This window comes from Arachis hypogaea, chromosome 3, assembly GCF_003086295.3.
Source record: "Arachis hypogaea cultivar Tifrunner chromosome 3, arahy.Tifrunner.gnm2.J5K5, whole genome shotgun sequence".
Lineage (NCBI taxonomy): Eukaryota > Viridiplantae > Streptophyta > Magnoliopsida > Fabales > Fabaceae > Arachis > Arachis hypogaea.
In genome coordinates this window covers 11,287,043-11,313,447 of record NC_092038.1, presented here as the reverse complement: position 1 = coordinate 11,313,447, position 26,405 = coordinate 11,287,043, and the positions used below count along the sequence as shown (strand labels likewise).

The 26,405-nt window shown below is 38.2% G+C and overlaps 1 protein-coding gene across 1 annotated transcript; it reads right to left on the bottom strand.

Moving 5' to 3' along the window:
* Positions 1–9,192: 9,192 nt before the first annotated feature.
* On the bottom strand, positions 9,193–14,245 carry LOC140183078 (uncharacterized). The gene is made up of 3 exons (XM_072231091.1): positions 11,807–14,245; positions 10,731–11,764; positions 9,193–9,868 (listed from the first exon to the last, which is right to left on the bottom strand). Exons 1-3 carry the CDS (start codon positions 14,243–14,245, stop codon positions 9,193–9,195), a joined length of 4,149 nt encoding a protein of 1,382 aa, XP_072087192.1.
* Positions 14,246–26,405: the final 12,160 nt, after the last annotated feature.

Sequence of the window (26,405 nt, the reverse complement as noted above, 5' to 3'; positions counted from 1 at the left end):
TTAAAATTTAAGAAAAATATAACATATATATATATATATATCTAAAATTTATATTTTTTATTTTAATTAAAAATATATTTTACTAGTTTTGATATGTTATTTTTATTTTAGTAAATAAATATTAATTCTATTATATAATTAATTAATAAAATCTATTCAAATATCTAAATTAAAATGATAGAATAATATAAAAAAATTATTTAAGTCGATGTCTATTTTAGTAATTTTTTATTTAGAAGTGATTTTGAGTAGTGTAATTCAAACAACATTTATTTTACTATAATCCATTTTGATATAAAGATTGCTAAACATAAATCACTTTAACACAAACTTACTTTTCATCAATTAAGTTTGCAAAATTAATTTTATACAAATTCTCATTGAAAACTGTAATTCAAACACACACTAAGTTCTAAGTACTAACTATAGTGTATGGTTAATGGCAAGTATTTCAATCAGGACTTTGTTAGGGCTTTGTTAGGTAAACAATGATTTTTGTGAACAATATGAACAATAAATTTTAAAATTAGTTCAATAAAATAAAAACACACTATATTCCAAATTATCTACCTAAATCTTAATACTAAGATAACTATCCGCATATATCCATTGTTCACATATTTTTATTGCTTACCTATACTTTTTGCTTTCAACAAAGATGTCAAAAATATTTTTTATGATGATTTTTGTTTAAAAAATGTTATTTATTTAACTACACTTTAAATAAAAATAACATTTTTATAATATATAAAAATCAAGCCCTATAACTTGTCATCTAATGATCAAAATAAAATATCTTCACATAATGACAATCATAAAATCTTCATTAGAATAATCACCTTTACTAATTGTTATTTGACTCTCGTTGTACTGACTTACCATTATGTTACCATGTTAAATGATGCAATGACTAATTTAGTTGGCAATATTATAATTTGGATCTAATTTGATCTAATGTTTTTTATTTAATTCTAATTTTTTAAATTTTTGAAAAGTAATTTTCTTTTTCTTCTTCTTAATGATAGATAATATTAACTCTATAATTAAAAGTTCTATCCACTCATTATCTAGTGGATGCTGGACAAAAACGTAAAATAAAAGTAAGAATTCACAAGTGTTGAAATGATGCAGTTGTGGTTGCAGTTTGATTCTCAAATGGTCTGGAACATATTTAAATTTAAACAAACTATTTTTCTGTGGATGAACTTTTGAGGTATATCTCGTCTTACGCTGTTGTAATACGCCTTTTCTTTAATAGAATGAGAATAACTTGAACGTCAAAGAACACAGTGGGTGGATACATGCAAAATACATTATGACGCTCAACTCAGTAAGTATTTAAGAGGTATATAATAATTCTATGAATATAGAATGTTATACATGAAATAGAACTTATCATGTCCGTGTGTATTTTGCGAGATATAGAAATTGGTGTCTTTACAGACATAGGGTTGATGAAAATAAAGTTGATGTGTTGGTCATTAAATCAAAATAATAGTTATTAAGATTGTCCGTTACAAACTTAGAATCAAGGCAAATAAAGTCGAGTTATGACTCATAATGCACAATAAAGACCGAGCTATATGGTGACGGATCACAGCCCCCAAGTTTTGTCTGCCGATCATATGATCCAGGCTAAGCTTAGAAAATAAAATGAGTTATAGCTCGCTTAAAAGATAAGTGAATAATAATATGGTGAGCTCCAAGCTTAGTCGGGTTATTATGTCAGCACTTATTCAAAAAAAAAAAATTTGAGTGATAAGAGTCATTCAATCAAGATGGTTGTATAGGGGATACTTTTTTGCTTAAGAACAATTTTAGCATTTGATTATATGTGAACTGAAAAGTTCAGAAATAGATATCCGTTGACGCAATCGATTGTATGATCCGAGGATATCATGGTTAATTGTCTTGAAAATTTTTTCGGCCCACAACAGCTTATTGATGAATTTCTCGCTCAAAGCAATTAGTTATTGAATATTTACAATTTATATTGAAAGTCATATGACATTAATAAGATAAATTGAGAAAATAAATATGTATAAAATCACAACATATATTGAATAATATATATTGTAAAAGTAAAGGAGTTCAAAGTAAAAAAAATATACCTTGAAATTTGATAATTGTAGAGAAGAAGACAACATATGAATGTCATACATACCAAATATGAATTACTTAATTTTATTTGCTAATATTATAACTTTGTTTCGTAGAATCTGCATTAACTTGTTAATAAAACAATAAAATAATTAGTCATCTAATAATAAAATAAATCTTGTTTAGCTATGACTTTGTGCAAAAATAGCAAATTTGCATATTTGTAACTTTTTTTTACTTAACTTTCCACATTAAACAAATAGTAACATAAAATTTAATAGCATAAAGTGAATAGTATAACAGTTATATACAATTGATATACAATTGATTTTTGATGGAATCGAATTTTAAGATTTAAACTCATCATTACCTTCATTTAATTATATAAATAAAATCATTAAGCAATAAGAATATAGCACATAATGAAATAAAAATTTAATTGACATGGTTGTTATATGTCATTATTGTATAGAACATATATTGAGGTTTGAATATAACTAATAAATCAGTAAATATTAGTTACACAAAATATAAATGCAAAAATATGTGTGAATAAAATATATTTACTTATGTAACTATAGAACTTTGAAAAAGTTAGCAAAATTGATAGTAAGTTTGTACTTGGATTGATTGAAAACCGAGTTTTTTTTTTCTCAGATTGGTTAGAAGTCGAGTTTCTTCTCGGATTGATTCATTGATCAATTATGAGATGTGAAATATTACGTTACATAAAAGTGAAGCAATTCGAATGTATAAAGTACATACTTTATAAAAAGTTACGATAGATTAAAATTTGATAAAATGTATTAAATAAAATCTTAAACAAGATTGTTGAGATTGGTTCAAAAACTTTGAATGTAATTCAAGTTTTATGAATCTGAGGGGAGTAGGAATTATTTTACTTGACCCCACGATGGGCGCAAATTGTTCTTGCGTGGATGAACTTCCGAGGTATAGCTCGTCTCTTGTGCTGTTGTAATACACCTTTTTTTAATGGAATGAGAATAACTTGAACGTCAATTGTTCTTGTGTGGATGAATTTCCGAGTATAGCTCAGTCTCTTGTGCTGTTGTAATACATCTTTTATTTAATAAAATGAGAATAACTCGAACATAAAAAAGCACAGTAAGTGGATACCTGCAAAATATACTCCGATGCTCAAGTCAGTAAGTGTTTAAGATGTATATAATAATTCTATAAATATAGAATGTTAGACATGAAATAGAACTTATCATGTTCATGTGTGTTTTGCGAGATATAGAAATTGATGCCTTTATAAACACAGGGTTGATGAATAGAATTGATGTTATGACTGTTGGTCATTAAATTAAAATAATAATTATTAAAATCGTCCGTTATAAATTTAGAATGAAGGTAAATAAAGTCGAGTTATGACTCATAATGCACAATAAAAAGCAAACTATAAGGTGACAGGTCACAAACTATTTTTTATTGTTTCAATTATAATGTGAATTAATATTATTACCTCTGTTGTTATTATTGTTCTTTTTGTCATTGTTCTTTCCTAAAACTTGAGTGAATTTATACATTTGGTTGACAATGGATTGTTATAAGTTATAACTATGGCACAAATATTTTATAAAAATAATAAAACTATGAAACTAACAACCAACCATTTGGGATATATATATATCAACTACTTGCAAGTTATGTATATTGACCTCTCACTTAAAAGGAGTCGGTTGATATTTTTTCTATAACAATGTGAGAATTATGCAGAGAACAAAGGGCCCCAATATGGTTTGTTAGTGAGTTATATATACAGCACAGTTCTAAACTACACAATCAAAATTGGTTCAAGAATTGGTAAATTAGGTTATATCAAAAGAAACAAATTCTGTTTTAGTTGTACTAGTACTATTACTGTCTACAAACAAGGTGAGGTTCACTAGGAATGGAAGTATACTGACGTATTTTTTCTACTAATATAATCTTATTTCTCAAGTTACAAAAATTTTGTATCACCCAAGCTTGTATTATGTTTAAATTAAGATTATATGTAACAGCTAAATCACTAATGCCTTCAATCACAAAATTAGATCGAAAAAAATTACATTTAAATATTTAATCCTTCATTGCCTATGCAATTTAAAATTTCTTTATTCATAATAAATAGAATATTTAAGTCACATATATAGATCTATGACCATCGTTTATCCTATTTCTGTTCCATTTGGTTAAAACAGAGTATCTCCATAAAAACCCAACCTACCTTAAACAGAACCAAACCCTAGAAACTACAAATAATATAAAAAAAACAAACAAGAAAATCCCAACCACATTCACAACTCAAATACAACGAAGAACCATTATTGCATTGAAAAAATAATAACAAAAAATAGTTGCCTTCATTAACAATGAAAATGACAGAACATCGTGCTTGCAGACTTGCAGTGGAGGAGATGAATGACTAATTGAGTCTTGAATTGGATGAGTTCATCTCTCAAATATTTTAACCCTACCAATGGAACTCTACGGCTGCACCATTGATAAAGAGAAGACAAAGAAGTGGGAGGGTGGAAGTGGAGAAGACGAATGAAGTGTTTGAGTTTAATCGAAATTGTTTTACATGCTACATATCATTCAAATGGCGTCGTTTTTTACACAGCTGGACGCAAACCAAAATGCAACGTTTTGGCACCCTCCAGCGTAGCAAAGTGATGTCATGTCAACACTGTGATAGCTAACTCATCGTCTGAAAGATGTCTAGGGACTACTATGATGTCTAGAGCTAAATCTAAAGGAATACAATGGTAAAATTGGGATCTCAAGAACCACATTAGGTAATCACATGAATTTTAGAACCACTATAAAAATTTACTCTATTAGTCAACTTTTGGAAATACCACTTGATCTCAAGTATCTTTGACTTTGTTGATTTTGTTTAGAGCCATTTAATTAAAAATATGTTTGATGAGAGAGTTTGTATTTCTATTGATGGAAATGAATGAGATTTAAAGTGCATTGCAGATGTTTTGGAGAAGGATATAGTTGTGTGACTTTCAAACTCTATTGATTGTAGTCTCTACTTAAATTTTCTAAAGAATGATAAAGTCGAGTTTTACTTTAAAATTTGGAGGCTTGAAGTATCTCAAAAAATTCAGAATTTTTGTTGATTAGTTGCTAAGGAAGCATTGTTGATAAATGAGTTCCATTTTAAAAGACTTATAACTTCAGATCATTTATGTAGTATTTGTAGATCTTCATTTGAGTCTTTACTATGAGTTTTTTATGATTGTAAAGTTTCATAGAGGACGTGAAGTTCATGTAACTTTTCCACCTTATTTCTGGTCCTATAGTTATTGGTAAATTTCTCTTTGGTGTCTCATGTCAAAGGGATTTTGTGGCCTATTTTTTTTGCTAGCTAGCACTATGAATTCACTATAATTTCACTGGAATCTTCATTTTTTGAAAAAGATAAACCCTTTATGAAGATAAGATTTATGAACTAGTTCTTTATTAGGCCAATGATTATCACCTGACCCAATATGAGTTGTCTCAAGTAAGGAAAAGAGTGGATACGTAACTTCATGGAGAAACAAGTGTGTTGACTGCCCTCCAAACCCCAATCATTAAACGTATTTTAGATGGCTTTATGGTGTTGACTGCCCTCCAAACCCCAATCATTAAACGTATTTTAGATGGCTTTATGATGAAGGACAAAAATGTGACATGCAGAAGGACTCATAGGGATTATAAAAAACTATTCTTAGCCGTCTAGAGCACTAACTTGGACACATGTACTATAACGTTTGCCAAGCTTTAGGGCATCTTTTTGGGGTTGGATTTGGCGTTAAGTTTGAGGTTCATTCATGTGGAGATAGGAATTTAGTCAAAAGTGTTGTAACTATGTATCTTCAAGATTCAGTTGATCTTTATTCTTCGGGTCCTTTGGTCTTAGCCATTCGAAACTGTTGCAGCAAATTGAAGAGCCTGGTACAATATGGTTGTTATATATATTTTTCTATGCCTCCTTGTATTTCTCTTAGTTTCTTTGTAGATTCATTTAAAATCATATTTTCCAAAATAGTGGTTGTCAAAATGTCAATTTTTTCTTTGACGTTTTTATTTCATTATTTATAAGTGTTCCTGCCTGGTTGTGGCCGAGCTATATCTCGTTCCTAAGAAGGGGTTGCACAACCTTGTAAGTGAACCACGATGTGTCCCGACCACCAAGTGAAACAAGAGGGGGAGCACTTGCAAAAAGCACTCCGACGCTCAAGTCAGTTAATGAGAATTATAAGGAGAGTTTTTTAGTTTGGAACAATGATCTACCTTTTCAACTCGGCTTGTTCTCTTTTATAACTTGGAGACGATAATCGGCCGTTTTCTCCTGAATTGATTATTTTGTTGTAACCGACCAAAATCATTTAACGCCATAAAATCGGTGACGTTAATACATCGGTTACGAATGGGCCTGCCGAGCTATAACTCATAACGGTTATATCACAGCCCCCAAGCTTAACCTGAGCTTTGAATGAGGCAAGTTGAGCTTTTATTTAGACCGAGTTATAGTTCGGTATGAGGAGCCCCCAGGTCAACTTGACTCATTATTGGAAATAATGTATTGCTTTGTTTTTTATTATATTTTTTTTAAGAGAGTATAAATTATTATTTAATTAGAATTGAAAAAGGTATGATGACAGATATTAATGATGGTAGTGTTTCCCAATATGGGGTGCAAGTTCCTAAGCAAGCACGGAACCGTTTGAAGTGGGTTTCTTAAGGAATGGTTGTGACTTTTAACCTGGAACTTGAAAGGGCTTCGTTAACCAAACATTTATTCTCAAACTACACTTTTGCAAAACGAATACTTGGTGTTTTAATTGTTGCTGCTCTCGAAAAGTTTTTTAGAATGAGCACAAGAGGTTAGTGACAACATCCTTTTACCTCTTTTGCTTTCTATTTTCTAATTTCTGAGAGAAACATAAATGGGTGACAAAAAGGCGAAAGCTTCACCTAAGGTTGAGGATGATGGGTCGTATAGTTGGGTCGACGCTGATGTGAAGATAAGAGCTTCCCTTTTTATTGACAAAGAAAGTGTGGAGGGGGTTAATCTGTCAAGGATAGTGAGGCCTAGTTTTCATATCGAACTGATGCCATGCAGTCGTATGGATCGTGTTTTTCATAGGGAAAAAGATTTTGAAAATTTTTTTATGTATAGCTGTGTTCTTGAAGAATTGTCTGTTAAGTTGCCTTTTACCCAATTTGAATGTGCTGTTTTAAAACAAATGAACTGTGCACCGTCCCAAGTTCATCCTAATGGATGGGCATTTTTGAAGTGTTTTCAAATTCTGATGGAATTTTTGGGGATTTTCTGTTTTCAAGCTTTACAAATCTTCTTTCAAAGATTTTAAGGAAATGTTTCTTAAAGTAAAATCCGCAGAGGAAAAGTTTCCATTTTACCTAGATGAACATCTTGGGAAAAAATTTCCCCTTTACTGGTGCTGTCAGCCTAACCACATACTGGGTCCTGACCTTATAACTCCTCGGAACGAATGTATAATAAGCTTTCTGATGGAAATGGTTAATCAGGGTGGCCTAATATCTGTATCGGACTTGCTTCCGTGGGAGGAAGATAGGACGTCTGTTTTAGATTATTTTGGTGAGGCATAACTATTGTATTTTGTTTGGTGTTGTAGGGTAATATTTATATAACCTTTTTATGTTATATCCTTTCAGCTGGCAAGTTTCCTGGGGTTTCAGCATCAACCCAAAGGGCGCGATTTAGGATGAAGAACTTTGAAGGGTCTTCGTCAAACTTGGACAAAGTAGATGGCGAGGCTGAAGTCAATCAGCCCTTGCCAAAGAAGAAGGGTATTGTTTTCAAGAAGAGGAAGGCTGATTTAATCAATGTAGGCGAAGGGGACAACATGATTCAGCTTAATGAGTTAGCGAATTTTACGGTCAAGCAAGAGAAACTGCACTTTTTTGAAGAAGAGGGTGATGGATCATCAGTCTGGGACAAAAAATTTCCCTTTAATGTAGTTGCTGATGAAGTCGTTCAATCTGCTTCGGATATTTCTCGTATTAAGGAGGTTAGGGATGTTGGTGTAGATCAGTTCATGCAGGTTAGCTTAGCTTTTTTTTTATCGTAATAATGACTGCAAGATGAACATTATGTTTGAGTTGTAGGTTCTGGGTTTTCGGTTGGCTAGCATAGGCCGAAGCCAAGAAAAAAGACATAGAAAGGTTTTGCAGAGTTCGGTGGTAAGTGCCGAGCTGAAAGAGCAGTTGGAATCCAAAGAGGCTTCTTTGACAAAATTGAAAAAGGAGGTTTCTGATGCAAAAGAAAAACTAAAACTTGAAAAGGAGAAGTGTGAGAAAGGTGCAGAGTTACTGAAAGAGAAGGAGAATGAGATTGCCAATATGGGCGAGCAATTTGTTGAAATGAACCTAAAGTTGAAACGGATGGAAACTAATCGTGAAGCTGAGATCCTTGATGCTTTTGCCGAGGGCTTTGAACGCGCCCTTATCCAAGCAAAGTTTCTTTGCCCTAAAGGAGATTTTGCAGCTATGGACCCGAGTAAGATCGTTCGGGATGTGCACTTGGTCGATGATGAAGAGGTTCCAGAGGAAAGGGGTGATAACTTGGCTGATTGATAATGCGCGGTTGTATGCTGGATCTTTTTTATCTTTGTAATGACTAAGTAGTATGAAAAACTTCTGTTTTATTTTGAGTAGGGCATTGTGGGGTCCCTTTTGAGAGCTGTTAAAATCAGCGTTTGTTTTGTAACTGATGTGTTTCTGATAAATTTAGGATATATTTTGTCTTATCCTTTGCATATCCCTATATTTAGGGTCTGATTACTGATAAGGAGTCATCAGTTCGGATTGCGCACGTATTATTGGTGCGGCTTCAAGTTTAAACAGGAATAATTTACTGCCATAGACAATAATCTTTAAGAAGTTCGTGTTAGTATAGAATATATTAACAAAAAATAACTCATTGGTATGCAGCACCTTTACAAATTGAATTGAGGAAGCTAGCCTCGTTAAAACCTCCTTGAGCAAAACCTAACTTTAGGAAAAATCTCAAGGTAGGAAAAAGAGTACCAGCATGCTGTAGTGTTAACTATAGTATTGTTTCAAGGAATTAATATTCCAAGTGCTAGGTAATATTGTACCATCTAATTGCTCCAATCGGTATGCTCCTCTGCCGAGCACCTGATGAATTCGGTAGGGGCCTTCCCATGTCGCTGCAAGTTTTCCGTGAGTAGGCGGTCTCCGCGCATCCTCAGTTTTTCTCAATACCAGGTCTCCGACATGAAAAGATCTCGGTCTCACCCTTTTATTATGGCGTTGGCCTACTCGCTGCTGTAAGGCTTTATGACGAACGGCCGCTATGGCTCGTACCTCCTCAACTAAATCAAGCTCGGCTCGCCGAGCATGTGCATGATCTTCTGCTTGTGCTCTGAAGGAGCTTTGTGATATCTCAACTGGTATCATCGCTTCCGATCCATATACCAGACGAAATGGTGTTTCTTTAGTCGTCGAGTGTGGTGAGGTATTATAACCCCATAAGATCTTTGGGACAAGCTCAGCCCATAGTCCTTTAGCGTCATCGAGCTTATTCCTTAAAGCCTGAAGGATGACCTTGTTTGCAGCCTCGGCTAAGCCGTTGGATTGAGGATGCTCCACCGAGGAGAAATGCTGCTTAATCTTTAAATTCTGTAAAAAAGTCTTAAAATTATGGTCGGTAAACTGGCGACCATTATCAGTTATGATGTGACGAGGTATACCAAATCTGCAAATTATCTTTTGCCAGACAAATGATATCATTTGAACTGATGTAATTCTAGCTAGAGGTTGAGCTTCAATCCATTTAGAAAAGTAATCAATTGCGACAACCAAATATTTTACCTGTCTTGGGGCTGTGGGAAAAGGTCCCAGGATATCTATTCCCCAATGATTAAATGGCCAGCTTACCGATGACTGATGTAAATCCTCGGCGGGGATGTTAATGATCCGGGGCATGTTTTTGGCAGTGGTCGCAGGTTCGGACCTTTTGCCGACTGTCCTCCCATATGGTCGGCCAATAAAAACCAGCACGAAGAATCTTTTGTGCTAGGCTTCTGGCTCCTGAATGTATTCCACAAATGCCTTCATGAACCTCGGCTAAGGCTAGGTCGGCCTCTGTCCTGTCTAAGCATTTCAATAATGGTCGAGAGTAACCTCGCCTATACAATTGGTTATTTAGTAGTGTAAAGAAAGACGCCTGTCGTTTGAATTTTTTTACATCTTGTATCTCTTGTGGGAGCTCTCCGCTTTTAAGGTACTGAATGTATGGCTTTTGCCAACTAGCTTTGTTGTCTATATGAAAAATGCTAATGGTATTTATACTCGGCTCATGAAGAGTGGATTGTAGTAGTGAGGCAGTGTGTGATTGAGTGGAAGCTAGCTTAGATAATATATCGGCCCTATGATTTTGATCTCTTGCTATATGATGAATTTTAATTTTTGAAAAACGATCCATGAGGTTTTTGACAATGAGTACATATTTTGATAAAACTGGATCTTTGGTTTGAAAACTCTGATTTACTTGTTGAACAACTAACAGGGAATCACAATAAACTTGTAAATTAACAACATGTAGTTCTATTGCTAACCTGAGCCTGGCGAGTAGAGTTTCATACTCGGCTTGATTATTGCTAGCTTTGAATGAAAATCGCAGAGAATGTTCAATAACAACTCCTTCAGCATTTTCCAAAAGTATCCCTGCTCCAGATCCATGGGGGTTAGAAGCCCCATCAACAAATAATACCCAACTCGCATCCTCTATGTCCGGACTTGGTCCCGTGAACTCGACGACAAAGTCGGCTAGATATTGTGATTTGACGGATCCTCTAGGTTGGTATTGAATATCAAATTCGGAAAGTTCAATGGACCACTTGATCAATATCCCCACAAGCTCGGGCTTGGCGAGTACTTGGCGTAAGGGTTGAGAAGTTTTGACATAAATTGTATGGCTTTGAAAGTAGGGGCGGAGCCGTCTTGCAGAAAAAACAAGTGCGTAGGCGAGCTTTTCTAACCTCAGATAGCGAAGCTCGGCATTCTGCAATGATTTGCTTACAAAATAAACTGGCTGTTGCGTTCTCTCTTTTTCTGCAACAAGAACAGAGCTAACCGCTATATCAGTAACCGACAAATACAAATATAAAGGTTCACCGATGTTAGGTTTTTGCAAAACAGGTGGTTTAGAAAGAAATTGCTTTAAACTTTTAAATGCTATTTCACAGTTTTCATCCCATTGGAAAGTTGTATTTTTCCGTAAACATCGGAAAAAGCTGAAGGACTTGGCCGCCAAGCATGGCAGAAATCTGGATAGTGCTGCCAACCTCCCTGTTAATCGCTGAACCTCTTTAATGTTTGTGGGACTATTCATATCAAGGATTGCCTGACATTTCTCAGGATTTGCTTCAATTCCTCGGCTAGTGAGTATGAAGCCGAGGAATTTTCCTCCCAAAACACCAAAGGCACATTTTTCTGGATTGAGCCTCATTTTGTAAGCTCGGATTTGGCCAAATATTTCAGCAAGGTCTTCAGTATGGGAGTGGCCAACCTTTGTCTTGGCGACCATATCATCGATATACACCTCAATATTCCGACCTATCTGTTGCTCGAAGACCTTGTTCATCAGCCTCTGGTATGTTGCACCTGCATTCTTTAATCCAAAAGGCATGACATTATAGCAATAATTACCATATTCAGTAATAAAGGCCGTTTTGTCTTGGTCTGATGGGTGCATAAGGATCTGGTTATAACCAGAGTATGCATCCATGAAACTCAAGGTGCCATAACCACAAGAGTTATCTACTAAAGTATCAATAGAAGGCAGAGGGTATGCGTCTTTAGGACATGCTTTATTTAAATCAGTAAAGTCGACGCACATGCGCCATTTACCATTATTTTTCTTTACCATGACGACGTTGGCCAGCCAAGTTGTAAATCTGATTTCTCGGATGAAATTTGCATTGATGAGCTTCTTGGCTTCAGTCATGGATGCGAGTCTTTTCTCAGTTCCGAGATTTCTCTTTTTCTGAGATATTGGTCGGGCTGCCGGGCTTATTGCCAGTTTATGAGTAATAACAGATGGATCAATGCCTGGCATGTCTCCGAATGTCCAAGCAAATAGATCGGCGTTCTCCTGCAAAAGACGGATGAGCTTCTCCCTTTCTTTGTCTTTTACGAAGGTTCCTATAAAAGTGAATTTCATTGGGTCATCAGTTAACATAAGCTTTGTTAGTTCTTCATTTGGCAGAGGGCGATCTTGAAAGTCGGCTCTAGGGTCAAGCTCGGCTAGTATTGGTTGTTCGGCATTGATAGAGTTTATATGTCGCTCGCAACTCCTTTTGATAGGTTTTAGGCTTGTATTGTAACAATACCGAGCTTCTTGCAAGTCACCATGGACTGTAGCCACAATATTGTCCTGCACAGGAAACTTGACACAGAGATGAACAGTGGATACAATTGCAGCAAACCTATTTAAAAAAGGTCTTCCTAAGATAAGGTTATAGGGACTAAAACAGTCAACAACAAGATACTGGATATGATGTGTTTTAGATAGAGGTTGCTCACCGAGTGTGGTTTGTAACCACACTGAACCGATCACTGGAACGCGTTCCCCAGAAAATCCGACCAAGTCACCTACAGATGGCTGCAAAATATTAGTACTTAATTTCATTTTTTCAAATGTAGTAAAAAATAAAACATCAGCGCTGCTGCCTGGGTCCAGCAGCACTTTCCGAACTATTAAGTCGCCCAACTGAAGAGAGATGACAACAGGGTCATCCAAGTTGGTATCTTTGCAATTAAAGTCGGTTGTGCAGAATGTCATTTCCGGAATGTCCTGCACTGGCTGAGGATTGTTGGTGGTATCTCCCAGTGCCAACATGGCCCTGTATGTCCATTTTCTTGCCGAACTTGTTTGTCCACCTCCGGCATAACCGCCCGAGATGCAATTGATTATGCCCCTAGGTTGAGCAGGAGCCTTATCTTTGTCTTTTGATGATGATGATGGTCCTACAGGCAGTGTATCTGAAGTGGGAACGGATCTTTTCTGCATATGACCTGAGATAACTTTATCAAGATGTCCTTGTCTTGCTAAACGCTCCAAAAGGTCTTTAGCGATCACACATTCGTCGGTTGTGTGACCATACTTCTGATGGAATGTGCAATACTTTGATTTGTCTATATTCTTCGGCTCGGGATAACTGCCAGCTTTACGAGGAGGTTTAATCAACTTGGAATTCAAAATTTCTTTGATAATATCATCTCTCTTCGCGTTAAACTGAGTGTACGTCTCATAGCGAGGAGTCGGTCTGAAAGTCTTCTTATTGTCCCGAGGCTTATCGTCTTCTTTAATGGCTGTCGACCTTTCCGCTTTGTGAGCTTGGCGAAGCTCTTCGATGTCTATTTGTCCTTTTGCCTTTTCTCGAAACTCGGCCAAAGTCTTGGGCTTGGCCACTGCGATGGCTTCTTGAAATTTTCCTGGTCGAAGGCCGCTTTTGATTGCATGAAGATGTACCTCGGGATGAAGATCGGGAATGCGCATTGCTATCTTTGTAAAACGGGTAATGTAGTCCTTCAGACTTTCCTGAGGACCTTGCTTTACGGTCGTCAGGTAGTCGGAATCATGCAAGTATATTGCTGATGCTGCAAAATGGTCTTCAAATTGCTTTGCTAACTCCTGGAAGTGTGAAATTGAATCTGCAGGCAAAGAGGAAAACCAGTCAAGTGCAGGACCATCCAAAAAGGAAGGAAAACAATGGCATAGAATAGGGTCGGATGCACCATTAACGATCATGATAGATCGAAATTTTTTGATATGTTGCTTTGGGTCTCCTAAGCCGTCATACGGAGTCAAAGTCGTTGGCAATGTAAATTGTCGAGGCAGTTGAAAATTCATGATATCAGCCGTGAAAGGCCCTGCCGAGTTGTCAGGCTCTTCTTCCTCGTCTTTCGGCGAGGCTTCATTGTTTTTAGGATCCTTTCCATCATCATCCTGAGGGGTCTCCGATACATGCGTCGGCTGAGACTGATGCTTGTCATTGGGGTTTCCTCCATGACGGTTGTCGTTGTGCTCAAGTCGGGCGTTGGCTATTTGCTGAATTTGTTGCTGCATTCTTTAATTCTCCTCCGCCATACATTGATTTGCCTGCTGAAGCTCGGTTACCATCCGAAGTAGCTCGGACGGAGTGCGGGGAGGTGCATCATCCATTCACAGGCGTTAGGGTATTTGGGACTTGCAAGGGAAATTTTCTAAACCCTCGGCCCCACGGTGGGCGCCAAATGTTCCTGCCTGGTTGTGGCCGAGCTATATCTCGTTCCTAAGAAGGGGTTGCACGACCTTGTAAGTGAACCACGATATGTCCCGACCACCAAGTGAAACAAGAGGGGGAGCACCTGCAAAAAGCACTCTGACGCTCAAGTCAGTTAATGAGAATTATAAGGAGAGTTTTTTAGTTTGGAACAATGATCTACCTTTTCAACTCGGCTTGTTCTCTTTTATAACTCGGAGACGATAATCGGCCGTTTTCTCCTGAATTGATTATTTTGTTGTAACCGACCAAAATCATTTAACGCCATAAAATCGGTGACGTTAATACATCGGTTACGAATGGGCCTGCCGAGCTATAACTCATAACGGTTATATCAATAAGAGAAAAAGTATTTAAAATTCAAACATGAAAATATTAATCACTAAATTAATTATTATGTATTTATATATAAATATATATTATTTAGTTTCTTCATGTGTATGTATTTTAAAAATATAATTTATAGGAATAATTGATTTAATAGCTAATTTTCATGTAAACATAATATAATTATTGATAATTTAAAATTGATTGAGTAAATTTTCATATTATTTTAAAAAAATTTTAAAAATATTTTCAATATTTAATTTTAATATTTAGAATAAATTTTAATAAATTTTTATTGTTAATTCTTTATAATTAATAAAAATTTTATTTTTTTTAAATTTCAAAATACTTATTCAATCTAACCAACTTATTAAAGCTTACCATTTGGTCTACATTTGATCTAATATTTATCTGGCCTATCATAAAATAAGTTTGGTTCATGCTATTTTAAAACCTAAATTTGTTAGTAATTAGGTTTTGTTGGAATGTGTTAAAATATAAATAAATATATAAATAACTTTTTATAATTAAAAATTATTAATCTTTTTAAAATTTATTGTTTTTATTATGAATACTTTAATTTTTTTCTGTTACATTTTTTTCTCAAAATCCCTCACATTTTTATTATTGTCTTCTTTGTGCGCCTTCTTCTTATTTCATCTTCTTAAAAAAACTCAAACAAATAAAAAAATAAAAAATACGCACCAACATAAAAAAAAAAGAGTAAAAGAAGAAGAAATAAAATTAAAAAAATAGCCAATAAAAAAAAGAAGCGATTTTTTGTTGTTGAATTTGATTGTTAAAAGTAGAGTAAATTGTCAAATTTATCCCTAAAAATTATCTATTCTCTAAATTGGTCCACAATTTTTTTTTTATAAAACATTATTCAAAAATTTTAAGTTAGTCATATTAATCATTCCATCATTTTCATTGTTGATGAGGACAAAATTTGCTGATATTAACTGCAAGTAACACCATAACACATATTTAGCAATCCTAATTGATTTTTAATATAAGTTTATGAAATTAGATAAAATCAATCCTAAATTGATTGATTTCAATACCTCAAGGTTCTCCTCAAATTAGGATTAATTTGATATAATTTTATAAACTTATTATGTTAGCAACTAATTAGGACTGTCAAGTATATGCTGTGGTCAATGTGGTATCATTTAACATCATATTAACAAATTTTGATGTCGTTAGCAACGAAAATGACGAAAAGACTAATGTGACTAAATTAACAATTTTTAAGGATGAATTTGATTAAAAAAATCTTTTAGAGAGACCAATTTGAAAAGCGAATAATCTTTCAAGAATGAGTTTGATCATTTATTCGTCAAAAGTGCTTATATACTTAACATCACAGTTTTAAAAATTAGTTTAATTTTGATGCACTGACAGGCAAAGTATTTTACACAGTAGTGCAATCGTATCCGTTCTTTTGGATGATCATTTACGTGGTCAATGTAAAAAGTAATTATACTAATGTGATGTTATGTAATTGGATGCTCGTGTAAAACTACTTTACACAATAGATCAAAATTAAATTCTTTAAAAATATAGTAAAGTATGTTATTGGTCATTAGAAAATACACTTTGGTAATTGATACGGTCATTACAAATCCTATGTCATAACTCGACATTACACACCATAATTCAGCAGTTACGTTATAACTCGACGTTATACGTTACAATCAGACTCAGCGGACTACATCTTGGAATAAAACTGTCTGACCAGGTATTTATTACTTATTAATCCTAATAACTGCTCATCAATTCAGATAATCAACAAGAATGTAACTGACCTATCTTACTTCACCTATAAAGGTATGTGTTTCGAGGGTTACCTGAAACTGGAGGTCAATCTCGGATGAGATCTTCTGTACTGGTCGGTGCTAACGTGTCCGGCCGGTGGGAGACGGCCAGAGCTGTTGTGTCTGACTTGTTGGACTTGGTGGTGGTGCTGATTCCTTTGTCCCCGGAGGGTGGGGGATACCTGCAAGGGACTCCGATGCTTAAGTTAGCAAGGGTATTAAGCAGGTATTGAGTAGAATCAGAGTATGAGTTATACTTGGGTGCTCCATTGTATTTATAATGGTGAGATGTGACCTTTGGATAAGATAAGTTAGTTATCTTATCTTTATCTTTAGCTTTGAGTTGAGGTCAGCGTATCTTTCAACGGAACCGCATTTATCTCTATAGGCTCAGGCCGCCTTAGGATTTAGGTCGTGCTCCTCTATTTGGGCCCTTTACTAGGCTCCTCTGTCAATTTGGCCGAGCTCTTTTAAGAAGAGATCGGATAGTCTGACCTGAAGAGGTCGGTCACTTTATCTCCAATCATCCCGGGTCGGATAGCTCGACCCAGGATATGAATAGTGCCCCTGCTTGAGATCGGTTCTTCCTTTGGAGGTTGAGTCCTTGACTTTGGTCCTTCTTCAGTGAAGTCGAACTCAAGCATTTTGTCGATTCCTTTCTTTGTAGAGTCTTTTTTGAATGTATAACGTTTTCCTCTAAAAGCGCGCGCTTTTGTATTAGCGCTTTTTTGGGAATGCAAGCGGTTTTAACATCCGCATTTAATTGGCATTAATTGCCCCCATTCTCTCTTGGCTTTATTTTGAATTTTCTCGATCAAAAACGGTTTTTCTTCTTCACTTCTTCTTTGTAACTTCTCCCTTTACTCTCTTGTTTTCTGTTTCTCTCATCTGCTCTCTGTCTTTCGTTTGCACTTCTGCTTTCTTGCGTTGCGGCGTCACTTGGCGATTTTCTGGGCAGCCTTTGTTTCTGCGCTTCCATTCTTTTCCTCGAAGCTTCTTTTGTCTCCAGGTTAGTCCCATTTCGTGTTTCCTTGTTTATTTTTGACTTTGCGATGGACTTTTCCTTTTGATCTTCCTTTTGGAGAAAGTTTGGATCTTTCTATTTTTGTCATGTTTGACTTGTTGCATGCTCTGGATTTTTCTCCTTTTTTGGTGCGAATCTCTTCTTTTGTTTCTTTCGGGATTTTATTTTCTTTTTGATGAGTGCCGGGATGTAGGCTGTAGAAACAACTTGAAAACCTTGCCTGTTTACTGCCTTCAAGGGATGCTCCTAGACTTTCTTATCTTGAGTCTTGGGGTTTTCCCTTTCTGTTTGTCGAGATGTTTTGCTCCTCATCCGGGATGTTTTTAAGTAATCCATTCTTCTCTTCTTTTTATAGGATTTAGTTGACCTCATGTCTTTCCGAAATTACGTTGTAGAGATATCGTCCAGAGTTCCCGAGGGGATGTCCGATTGGCTGGACTCCCTTGTTTTGTTGTGTATTTCTGTTGTAGATGCTGAGTTTTGCACAGAACCGAGAAAGCACCATAGGTTTGTGGTAACAATGCCCGTGAGGAGGATTACGAGCTTGTTGCCTCTGATTCTGACGAGAGAGTTTGCTTTCCGACTTCTGTTGTGGGAGAGCATCCCTTCTTTTATGCTTACGAATACTTTTTTAGTCAGTTGAACGTTTCTTTTCCTTTTACTGCTTTTGAAACCGACCTGTTGTGGTCGTGTAACATTGCTCCATCACAGCTTCACCCGAATTCCTGGGGTTTTATTAAAATTTTCTAACTTCTCTGTCGTGAACTAGATGTAACACCTTCCCAGACTCTTTTTCTTTACTTGTTTGTTTCTGCCAAGCCTGGCGGTTCTTCAAAAAAGAAAGCTTCTTAGGTTTCTTTCCGGTCCGTCCAGGGCCATAAAGTGTTTGCGATGTATGATGAGTCCTTTAAGGACTTCAAGAACTACTTCTTTAAAGTTCGAGCTGTTGAGGGGGCCCGCCCCTTTTTTCTTGATGAAAGTGACGAGCCTGCTTTTCCTCTAGAGTGGCAAAAGAATGTAAGAGTGCCACGTTACACATGGGAAATGCTTAGTGAGGTTGAGCGGGCCTTTGTAGTTGTTCTTGAAGATTTGTGGGGGAAGCCTCCTCATCTGGATACGAAGAGATTTTTGAGTGATCCATCTTTGGTTCAGGCTGCTTTGGGTACTATCTGCTTTATTTTTATACTTGCTTTCCGAGCTTTTTCTTCTTCTATGTTGTAACTTTGTCTTTTGTGGTTGATTTTGTGTTCTTCAGAGATGTCGAAGAATAATGATTCTATGAAGGCCTTCAAGAAGGCGAAGAAGGCAACTGCTGCTTTAAACATTTCGGCCAAGGCGGCTGGAGAGGGATCTTCCCAGGTTCCAGTTAAACCTCCTATACCTAGTTCTCCCGGGCCGAGGAAAGTAATTCCCATTCCTCGGGTTCGTCTGGTCGATCCTCCATAATCTTCTGCTGCAGCTCCTGGTGCCCCTCCTAGTAAGAAGCAAAAAACGTCCGAGCCCTTCAACCTGGATGTCCCAGATTTTGATGCTATCGAGTTTGTTGACCAGCAAATTGCCCCCTATGGTGGGCTTTCTATGGACGACGTTTCTCTTCTTCAGCATCTGGATTTTATCACCAAAAGTAGCGTGAAGATGGCTCATATGGGTGCGGCTATATTCCGAACAGTTTAGGGGATTCCGATTCATGCCACAAAATCCTTCATGGAAGAGGCCAAGTCGGAATTTGATCGAATCAAGGGTCTGAAGGAGGAGTTGAAGGTGAAGTTGGCGAAGGTGGAGAAGGAGCTGGAGGGTGAGAAGGCTAGTTCTATTGCCTTGGCTGCTTCTTTGAAGCTGGCCGAGGACATGGCATTGAAACATAAGGATAGCTATGTCTCGGCTTATAGGGAATTGATGCATCTTCGGGAGGATTTGGAAATTGCTCGGGTTAATTATGGTGAGCTTCAGGGTCACCTTGTGGGTAGCGTAACTGCTGCCTCCGAGAACCTGATGGAGCAGTTCTGGGTTGTTGCTCCTGATGCCGACTTGACTCTCATCAGCCTGGATAATATCGTGAGGGATGGTAAGATTGTCCCTGATGACCAGGATGATGATGAGACTGATCCTCCCCCACTGCCTTCTCTTAAGGTGTCGACCTCCTCTGTTCCCCCCATTACATCTGATCCAGATTGCCAGATTCTGAACCGGGATGATGGAACCGTAGATGTTGTGCCCCTTCAGACTCGTCCTCCTTCTCCTTGCCCTGATGCTGCCAAGAAGGCTCCTGATGTTTGCTGATCTCTTTCTAGATATGTAGTTGGCCCGGTTTGTGGGCTTTAAAACTTTTTATTTAATTGCTGACATTTCCTAGTTGCTTGTTTAGCAACTTTTTATTTTGAAAAACAAAAGGTAGCTCGCTATCCCTTCACGGTAGGTTTTGGTGGCCTTCTGGGGCCTTATAACTTTTGTGGAGTAATAGAGGTAGTTTTTTGACTTGGCATCTTTTCAGTTTTCTACTGATGTTTGAAATCTTGTATCTCGACTTCCTCTGATTGCTTTGTTTTATTGTTTGTAGCTTGGATCCTTTGAGGTTGTGACTTATGGGTCCAACTTGTTTCTTGGTGGTTCTTTTGCGCTGGTCCCCCTTTAAGTTATTTCTGTAATCCTCTTTCTTGGACCTTTGTCAGGTCTCTTTCGGGGATTACTTTTATAACTTATTTGTAGTAGGAGTCCGACTTGATTATGTCGGTCTCCTTTAAGTTATTTTTTGTAGTCCTCTTTCTTGGATCTTTGTCAGATCTCTTTTAGGGATTACTTGTATAACTTTTTAGTGATAGGAGTCCAACTTGGTTATGTCGGTCTCCTTTAAGTTATTTTTTGTAGTCCTCTTTCTTGGATCTTTGTTAGATCTCTTTCAAGGACTATTTGTATAACTTTTTAGTAGTAGGAGTCCGACTTGGTTGTGTCGGTCTCCTTTAAGTTATTTTTTGTAGTCCTCTTTCTTGGATCTTTGTCAGATCTCTTTCAGGGACTACTTGTATAACCTTTAATAGTAGGAGTCCGACTTGGTTGTGTCGGTCTCCTTTAAGTTATTTTTTGTAGTCCTCTTTCTTGGATCTTTGTCAGATCTCTTTCAGGGACTACTTGTATAACTTTTTGTTTTGGGCTGACTTTGTTATGTCAGGCCCTTCTAAGTTAAATTAATCCTCTTTAATAGGGTTGGCCAGACCTTTTTCCAGGGTTTACTTATAACTTGGGTTGACTTGGTCCGACTTGTGAGCGTCGGCCAGCCTTTAAGTTATTATTTTAGCTATCCGTAAGACCTCGTCAGGTTCTTTTTTGGATTGCTTTCGATAACTTCTTATATTATTCTGTGTTCACCTTCGCCAATTTGTAGAAAGTGGTTGGCATCTTTAGATCGTCCTTTGGGTGAATCGCGTTTTCACCTTTATCGGACGATTTATCTTTATCGTGGTCGTGCAGTGAAATTGTTTTTCACTTTCTACCGACCTGTTGCTTTATAATCAGACGATGAATACTTCAGATTAATGCGTCTTGGATTCTTTGTAAAATATCTAAATAAACTTTGAAAGAAAAAATGCAAATATATTCATGTGGAAAATTTTCTTATCCCTTTAAGTCGGGCATGACCTAGATCTCAACATGGTGCCTCACTAAAAAACCTTTTCAGGAAAAAGAGCACATCCACTAGTGAGATCCGTTGCCTTTTCTAGCTGTAGTACCTTCTTAGGTTGCAGGCGTGCCATGATCTGGGAAGCTCTCGTCCATCGAGTTCAGATAGTCGGTAGTAGCCCTTCCCAAGTACTTCTATGACTCGATAGGGTCCTTTCCAGTTTGCTGCCAGCTTCCCTTCTCCGGGCCGAGTTGTTCCAATGTCGTTTCGGATTAGGATGAGATCGTTCTCAGTGAAACTTCTTGGTACTACCCTTTGATTATATCTGGAAGCCATTCGACGTTTTAGAGCTTCTTCTCTGATCCGAGCTCTTTCCTGGATTTCAGGTAGTAGGTCGAGTTCTTCCCTCTGAAGTTGGGAGTTTGCTCCCTCATTATAATGGACGACTCTATGCGATCCTTCTTCAATTTCCACTGGAATCATTGCCTCCATTCCGTAAGCTAATCGGAAAGGGGATTCCTTTGTGGTAGAATGTGGCGTCGTTCGATATGCCCATAGAACCTGTGGAAGCTCCTCTGTCCAGGCTCCCTTTGCATCTTGCAGTCTTCATTTTAACCCTACCAATATGACTTTGTTGGCGGCTTCGGCCTGTCCATTGGCTTGTGGATGTTCGACAGAGGTGTACTGGTGCTTTATATTCAAGTCGGCTACTAATTTTCTGAAGCCTGCGTCCGTGAATTGGGTGCCATTGTCTGTGGTTATTGAATATGGGACTCCGAACCTCGTGACAATGTTTCTATATAAGAATTTTCGGCTTCTTTGGGCGGTGGCATTGGCTAGGGGTTCTGCCTCGATCCATTTTGTAAAGTAATCTACCCCTACTATGAGGAATTTAACTTGCCCTGATCCCTGGGGAAAGGGACCGAGAAGGTCGAGTCCCCATTTTGCGAACGGCCAAGATGAAGTCACGCTGATGAGTTCTTCTGGCGGCGCGATGTAGAAGTTGGCATGTTTCTGACATGGTGGACATGTCTTTACAAATTCCGTAGATTCTTTCTGTAAGGTTGGCTAATAAAACCCTGCCCGAAGCATCTTTTTGGTGAGAGCCCGTGCTCCGAGATGATTGCCACAAATGCCGCCGTGTACCTCTTCTAACACTTCCCTGGTATGGGAGGTCGGCACGTATTTTAGTAATGGTACCGAGATCCCTCTTTTGTATAGGATGTTGTTTATGATGGTGTAGTACTGTGCCTCCCTTTTTAGCCTCTTTGCTTCCTTTTCTTCTGTGGGGAGCATTCCTGTTTTGAGGTAGTTGATTATGGGGATCATCCATCCTTGGTCCTGGCCTGTTATGGTTAGGACTTTTTCTGCTTCCGAGATTGATGGGTTCTGTAACATTTCCTGGATGAGGCTTCTATTGTTGCCCCCTGGTTTGGTGCTGGCTAGTTTTGAGAGTGCGTCAGCTCGGGCATTTTGCTCACGGGGTATGTGGCAGATCTTGTATTCCCCAATTTGTTCGGGCTGTTCCTTAGTCTTATCCAAATACTTTTTCATGGTGGGATCTTTGGCTTGGTAGCTCCCTGTTATTTGTCATGTGACCACTTGCGAATCGCTGTAAATGTTAAGTTTTCGAGCTCCCACCTCTTCAGCCAGTTTCAAACCAGCTAGCAATGCTTCGTATTCCGCCTGGTTATTTGAAGCCGGGAATCCGAACTTGAGGGAGAGCTCAACTTGGGTTCCCTGGTTGCTTTCTATTATCACTCCTGCGCCACTTCCCGTTTTATTTGAAGAACCGTCCACATAGAGATTCCACTCTATGGGGGTTTCCAGGGCATCTGTGAACTCTGCGATAAAGTCGGCCAGGTATTGTGATTTGATGGCCGTCCGAGCCTCATATTGGAGGTCGAACTCTGACAGCTCGACTGCCCATTGTAGAATTCTGCCTGCTAAATCTGTTTTCTGCAATATTCCTTTTAAGGGCTGGTTAGTTCGAACTTTAATGGTGTGGGCCCGGAAGTAAGGGCGGAGTCGTCGAGATGTTAGAACGAGAGTATAGGCAAATTTTTCTATTTTCTGATAGTTCAGTTCGGATCCCTGTAGTGCTTTGCTAATGAAGTAGACGGGTTATTGTTCGTTTTCGTCTTTTCTGACCAGTGCTGACGCTACTGCCCTGCTTCCTACTGCGAGATATAATATGAGTGGTTCTCCTTCTCGTGGTCAGGATAGGATAGGTGGCTGTCCTAAGAACTTCTTAAAGTCTTGGAAGGCTTGTTCGCATTCTGTCGTCCATTCGAACTGTTGTCCCTTTCTTAAAGTAGCATAGAAGGGGAGGGATCTTATCGCGGCTCCTGCTAAGAATCGGGATAGGGCAGCCAATCTCCCGTTGAGTTGCTGCACTTCTTTGACGCAGGTTGGGCTCTTCATGTTGAGTATGGCCTGGCATTTATCTGGATTTGCTTCAATTCCTCTTTGTGTGAGCATAAAACCTAAGAATTTGCCTGTTTCTACCGCAAAGGTGCATTTCGCTGGATTGAGTCGTATATCATGCTTCCTAATGGTGTCGAACACTTGGGCTAAGTCGGACAATAATGTCTATTCACTTTGTGTTTTAATTAGCATGTCGTCCACATAGACTTCCATGATCTTTCCGATGTGATCTGAGAAAACTTTATTCATTAGCCTTTGGTAAGTAGCTCCTGCGTTCTTAAGACCGAACGGCATTACAATGTAGCAGTAGTTTGCTTTTGGTGTTAGGAACGAGGTCTTTTCTTGATCTGGTGGATACATGGGGATTTGATTGTATCCCGAGTATGCGTCCATAAATGAGAGATATTTGTATCCGGAGGAAGCATCTACCAGAGCGTCAATACTTGGGAGTGGATATGGATCCTTTGGACAAGCTTTCTTGAGATCGGTGTAATCGGTGCACATTCGCCACTTTCCATTTGATTTTTTCACCAAGACAACGTTGGCTAGCCATAGTGGGTATTTGACTTCTCTTATGAATCCTGCTTCTAGGAGTGCTTGTACTTGCTCTTCCACAGCTTGGGATCGTTCTGGCCCAAGTTTTCTTCGTCTCTGCTGCACCGGTCAAGATCCTGGGTAGACCGCCAACTTGTGACACATTAGCTTAGGGTCGATACTTGGCATGTCTGCAGCTTTCCATGCGAAGAGATCGACGTTATCTCACAAGAATTGTATTAGTAATTCTTTTAAATCTCCTTTTAGGATTGTGCCGATATTAGTTGTTTTTTCCGAGGTGTCCCCGATCTGAATCTTTTCTATCTCGCCCTCTGGCTGGGGACGAAGTTCTTCTCGTTGTTGAACTCTGCCTAGCTCGATTGTGTGAAATTCTTCTCCTTTGCCTCTGAGATTTAGGCTTTCGTTATAACAGCGACGTGCCATCTTCTGGTCTGCTTTTATCGTGGCTATCCCTTTTGGAGTTGGGAATTTCATACATAGGTGTGGGGTCGAGACTATTGCACCGAGTTGGTTGAGTGTTGTCTGACCTATGAGAGCATTGTAAGCTGAACTTACATTGACTATGATGTAGTCTATTTTGAGAGTCCTGGATTGGTTTCTTTTTCCGAAGGTTGTATGTAGCGGTATGTATCCTAGTGGTCGCACCGGGGTATCTCCTAGCCCGAACAGACTGTTTGGATATGCCTTAAGTTCTTTTTCTTCTAAGCCGAGTTTATCAAAGGCTGTCTTGAATAAGATGTCGGCAGAACTCCCTTGGTCTATCAAGGTGCGGTGTAGGTTGGCGTTTGCTAATATGATGGTGATAACCATGGGATCGTCGTGTCCTGTGATGATTCCGGATGCGTCCTCCTTAGTGAATGTTATTGCTGGGATGTTGAGGGCTTCCTCCTCTCCCTCGACATGATATACCTCTTTGAGATATCTTTTGCGAGAGGTTTTGGAGATCCCACCTGCTGTAAATCCGCCATGTATCATGTGGACATGTCTTTCCGGTGTCCAAGGTGATCGTTCAATTCGGTCGGTATCTTCATCCTTTCGTCTCTTTCTTTGATCATCTTCTCGGGTGGCCAGGAATCGATCTAATTTTCCTTCTCTCACCAATTTTTCTATGATGTTTTTTAGGTCGAAGCATTCGTTTGTGGAGTGTCCTCGGACTCGATGGTATTCACAATATTCCTTTCGGTTTCCTCCTCCCCTTTTGCCTTTGAGTGGCCGTGCTGGGGGGATTTTTTCTGTATGGCAGACTTCTTTGTATATCTCGACCAGGGATGCCCTGAGAGGGGTGTAGTTATGGTATTTTTTGATTTTCTCCCCTTGTCGATCTTCTTTTCTTTTGGATTCCTTGTCTTTGTCTCGGTAGGAGGCCCCCGATTTTGAGGTTTCTCTTAACCGAGCATTTTCCTCCATGTTGATATACTTTTCTGCCCGCTCCTGCACTTCGTCTAAGGAGGTCGGGTACTTTTTTGATATAGATTGGCTGAAAGGTCCCTCTCGTAGGCCATTGATGAGTCCCATGATGGCGGCCTCCGTTGGTAAATTTTGTATGTCCATGCATGTTTTGTTGAATCTCTCCATGTAGCTGCGGAGGCTCTCCCGATCTCCTTGTTTGATCCCTAGTAAACTGGGGGCGTGCTTGGCTTTATCTTTCTGAATGAAGAATCTGGCTAGGAATTTTTTAGCTAAGTCATCAAAGGTTGAGATGGACTTTGGGGGTAGTTGTCGAACTATCGGATCGCTGTCTTTGTGAGAGTTGTTGGAAAAGCCTTGCAGCGAACAGCATCTGGGGCGTCAGTGAGGTACATTCTACTTCTGAAGTTGCTGAGGTGGTAGTTGGGATTCGTGGTGCCATCATACAGGGTCATATCCGGGAGTTTGAAATCTTTTGGAATTTTGGTTTTCATGATTTCCCTAGTGAACGGGTCTTGCTCTTTGCGTGAATTTTCCTCGAGATTAGCCCGGGGGGCTTTTGATTTGAGATCGGCTTCCAATTGCTGTAGTTTTTCTTCCAACTCCCGACGTCGCCGCACCTCTCTTTGGAGATCTCTTCCAATTTTCCGTTGTTGTTGGGTTTCTTTTTCCAGTTGTTTTAGGTGATCCAGGAGCGCTTCTATTGCCCCTGAATTTGGTGAGTCTTTGTCTTTATTGGTTTCCGGAGTGTTTTGTAGTGTGACATCCGCGTTTTTGTGCGGTGTCCGATC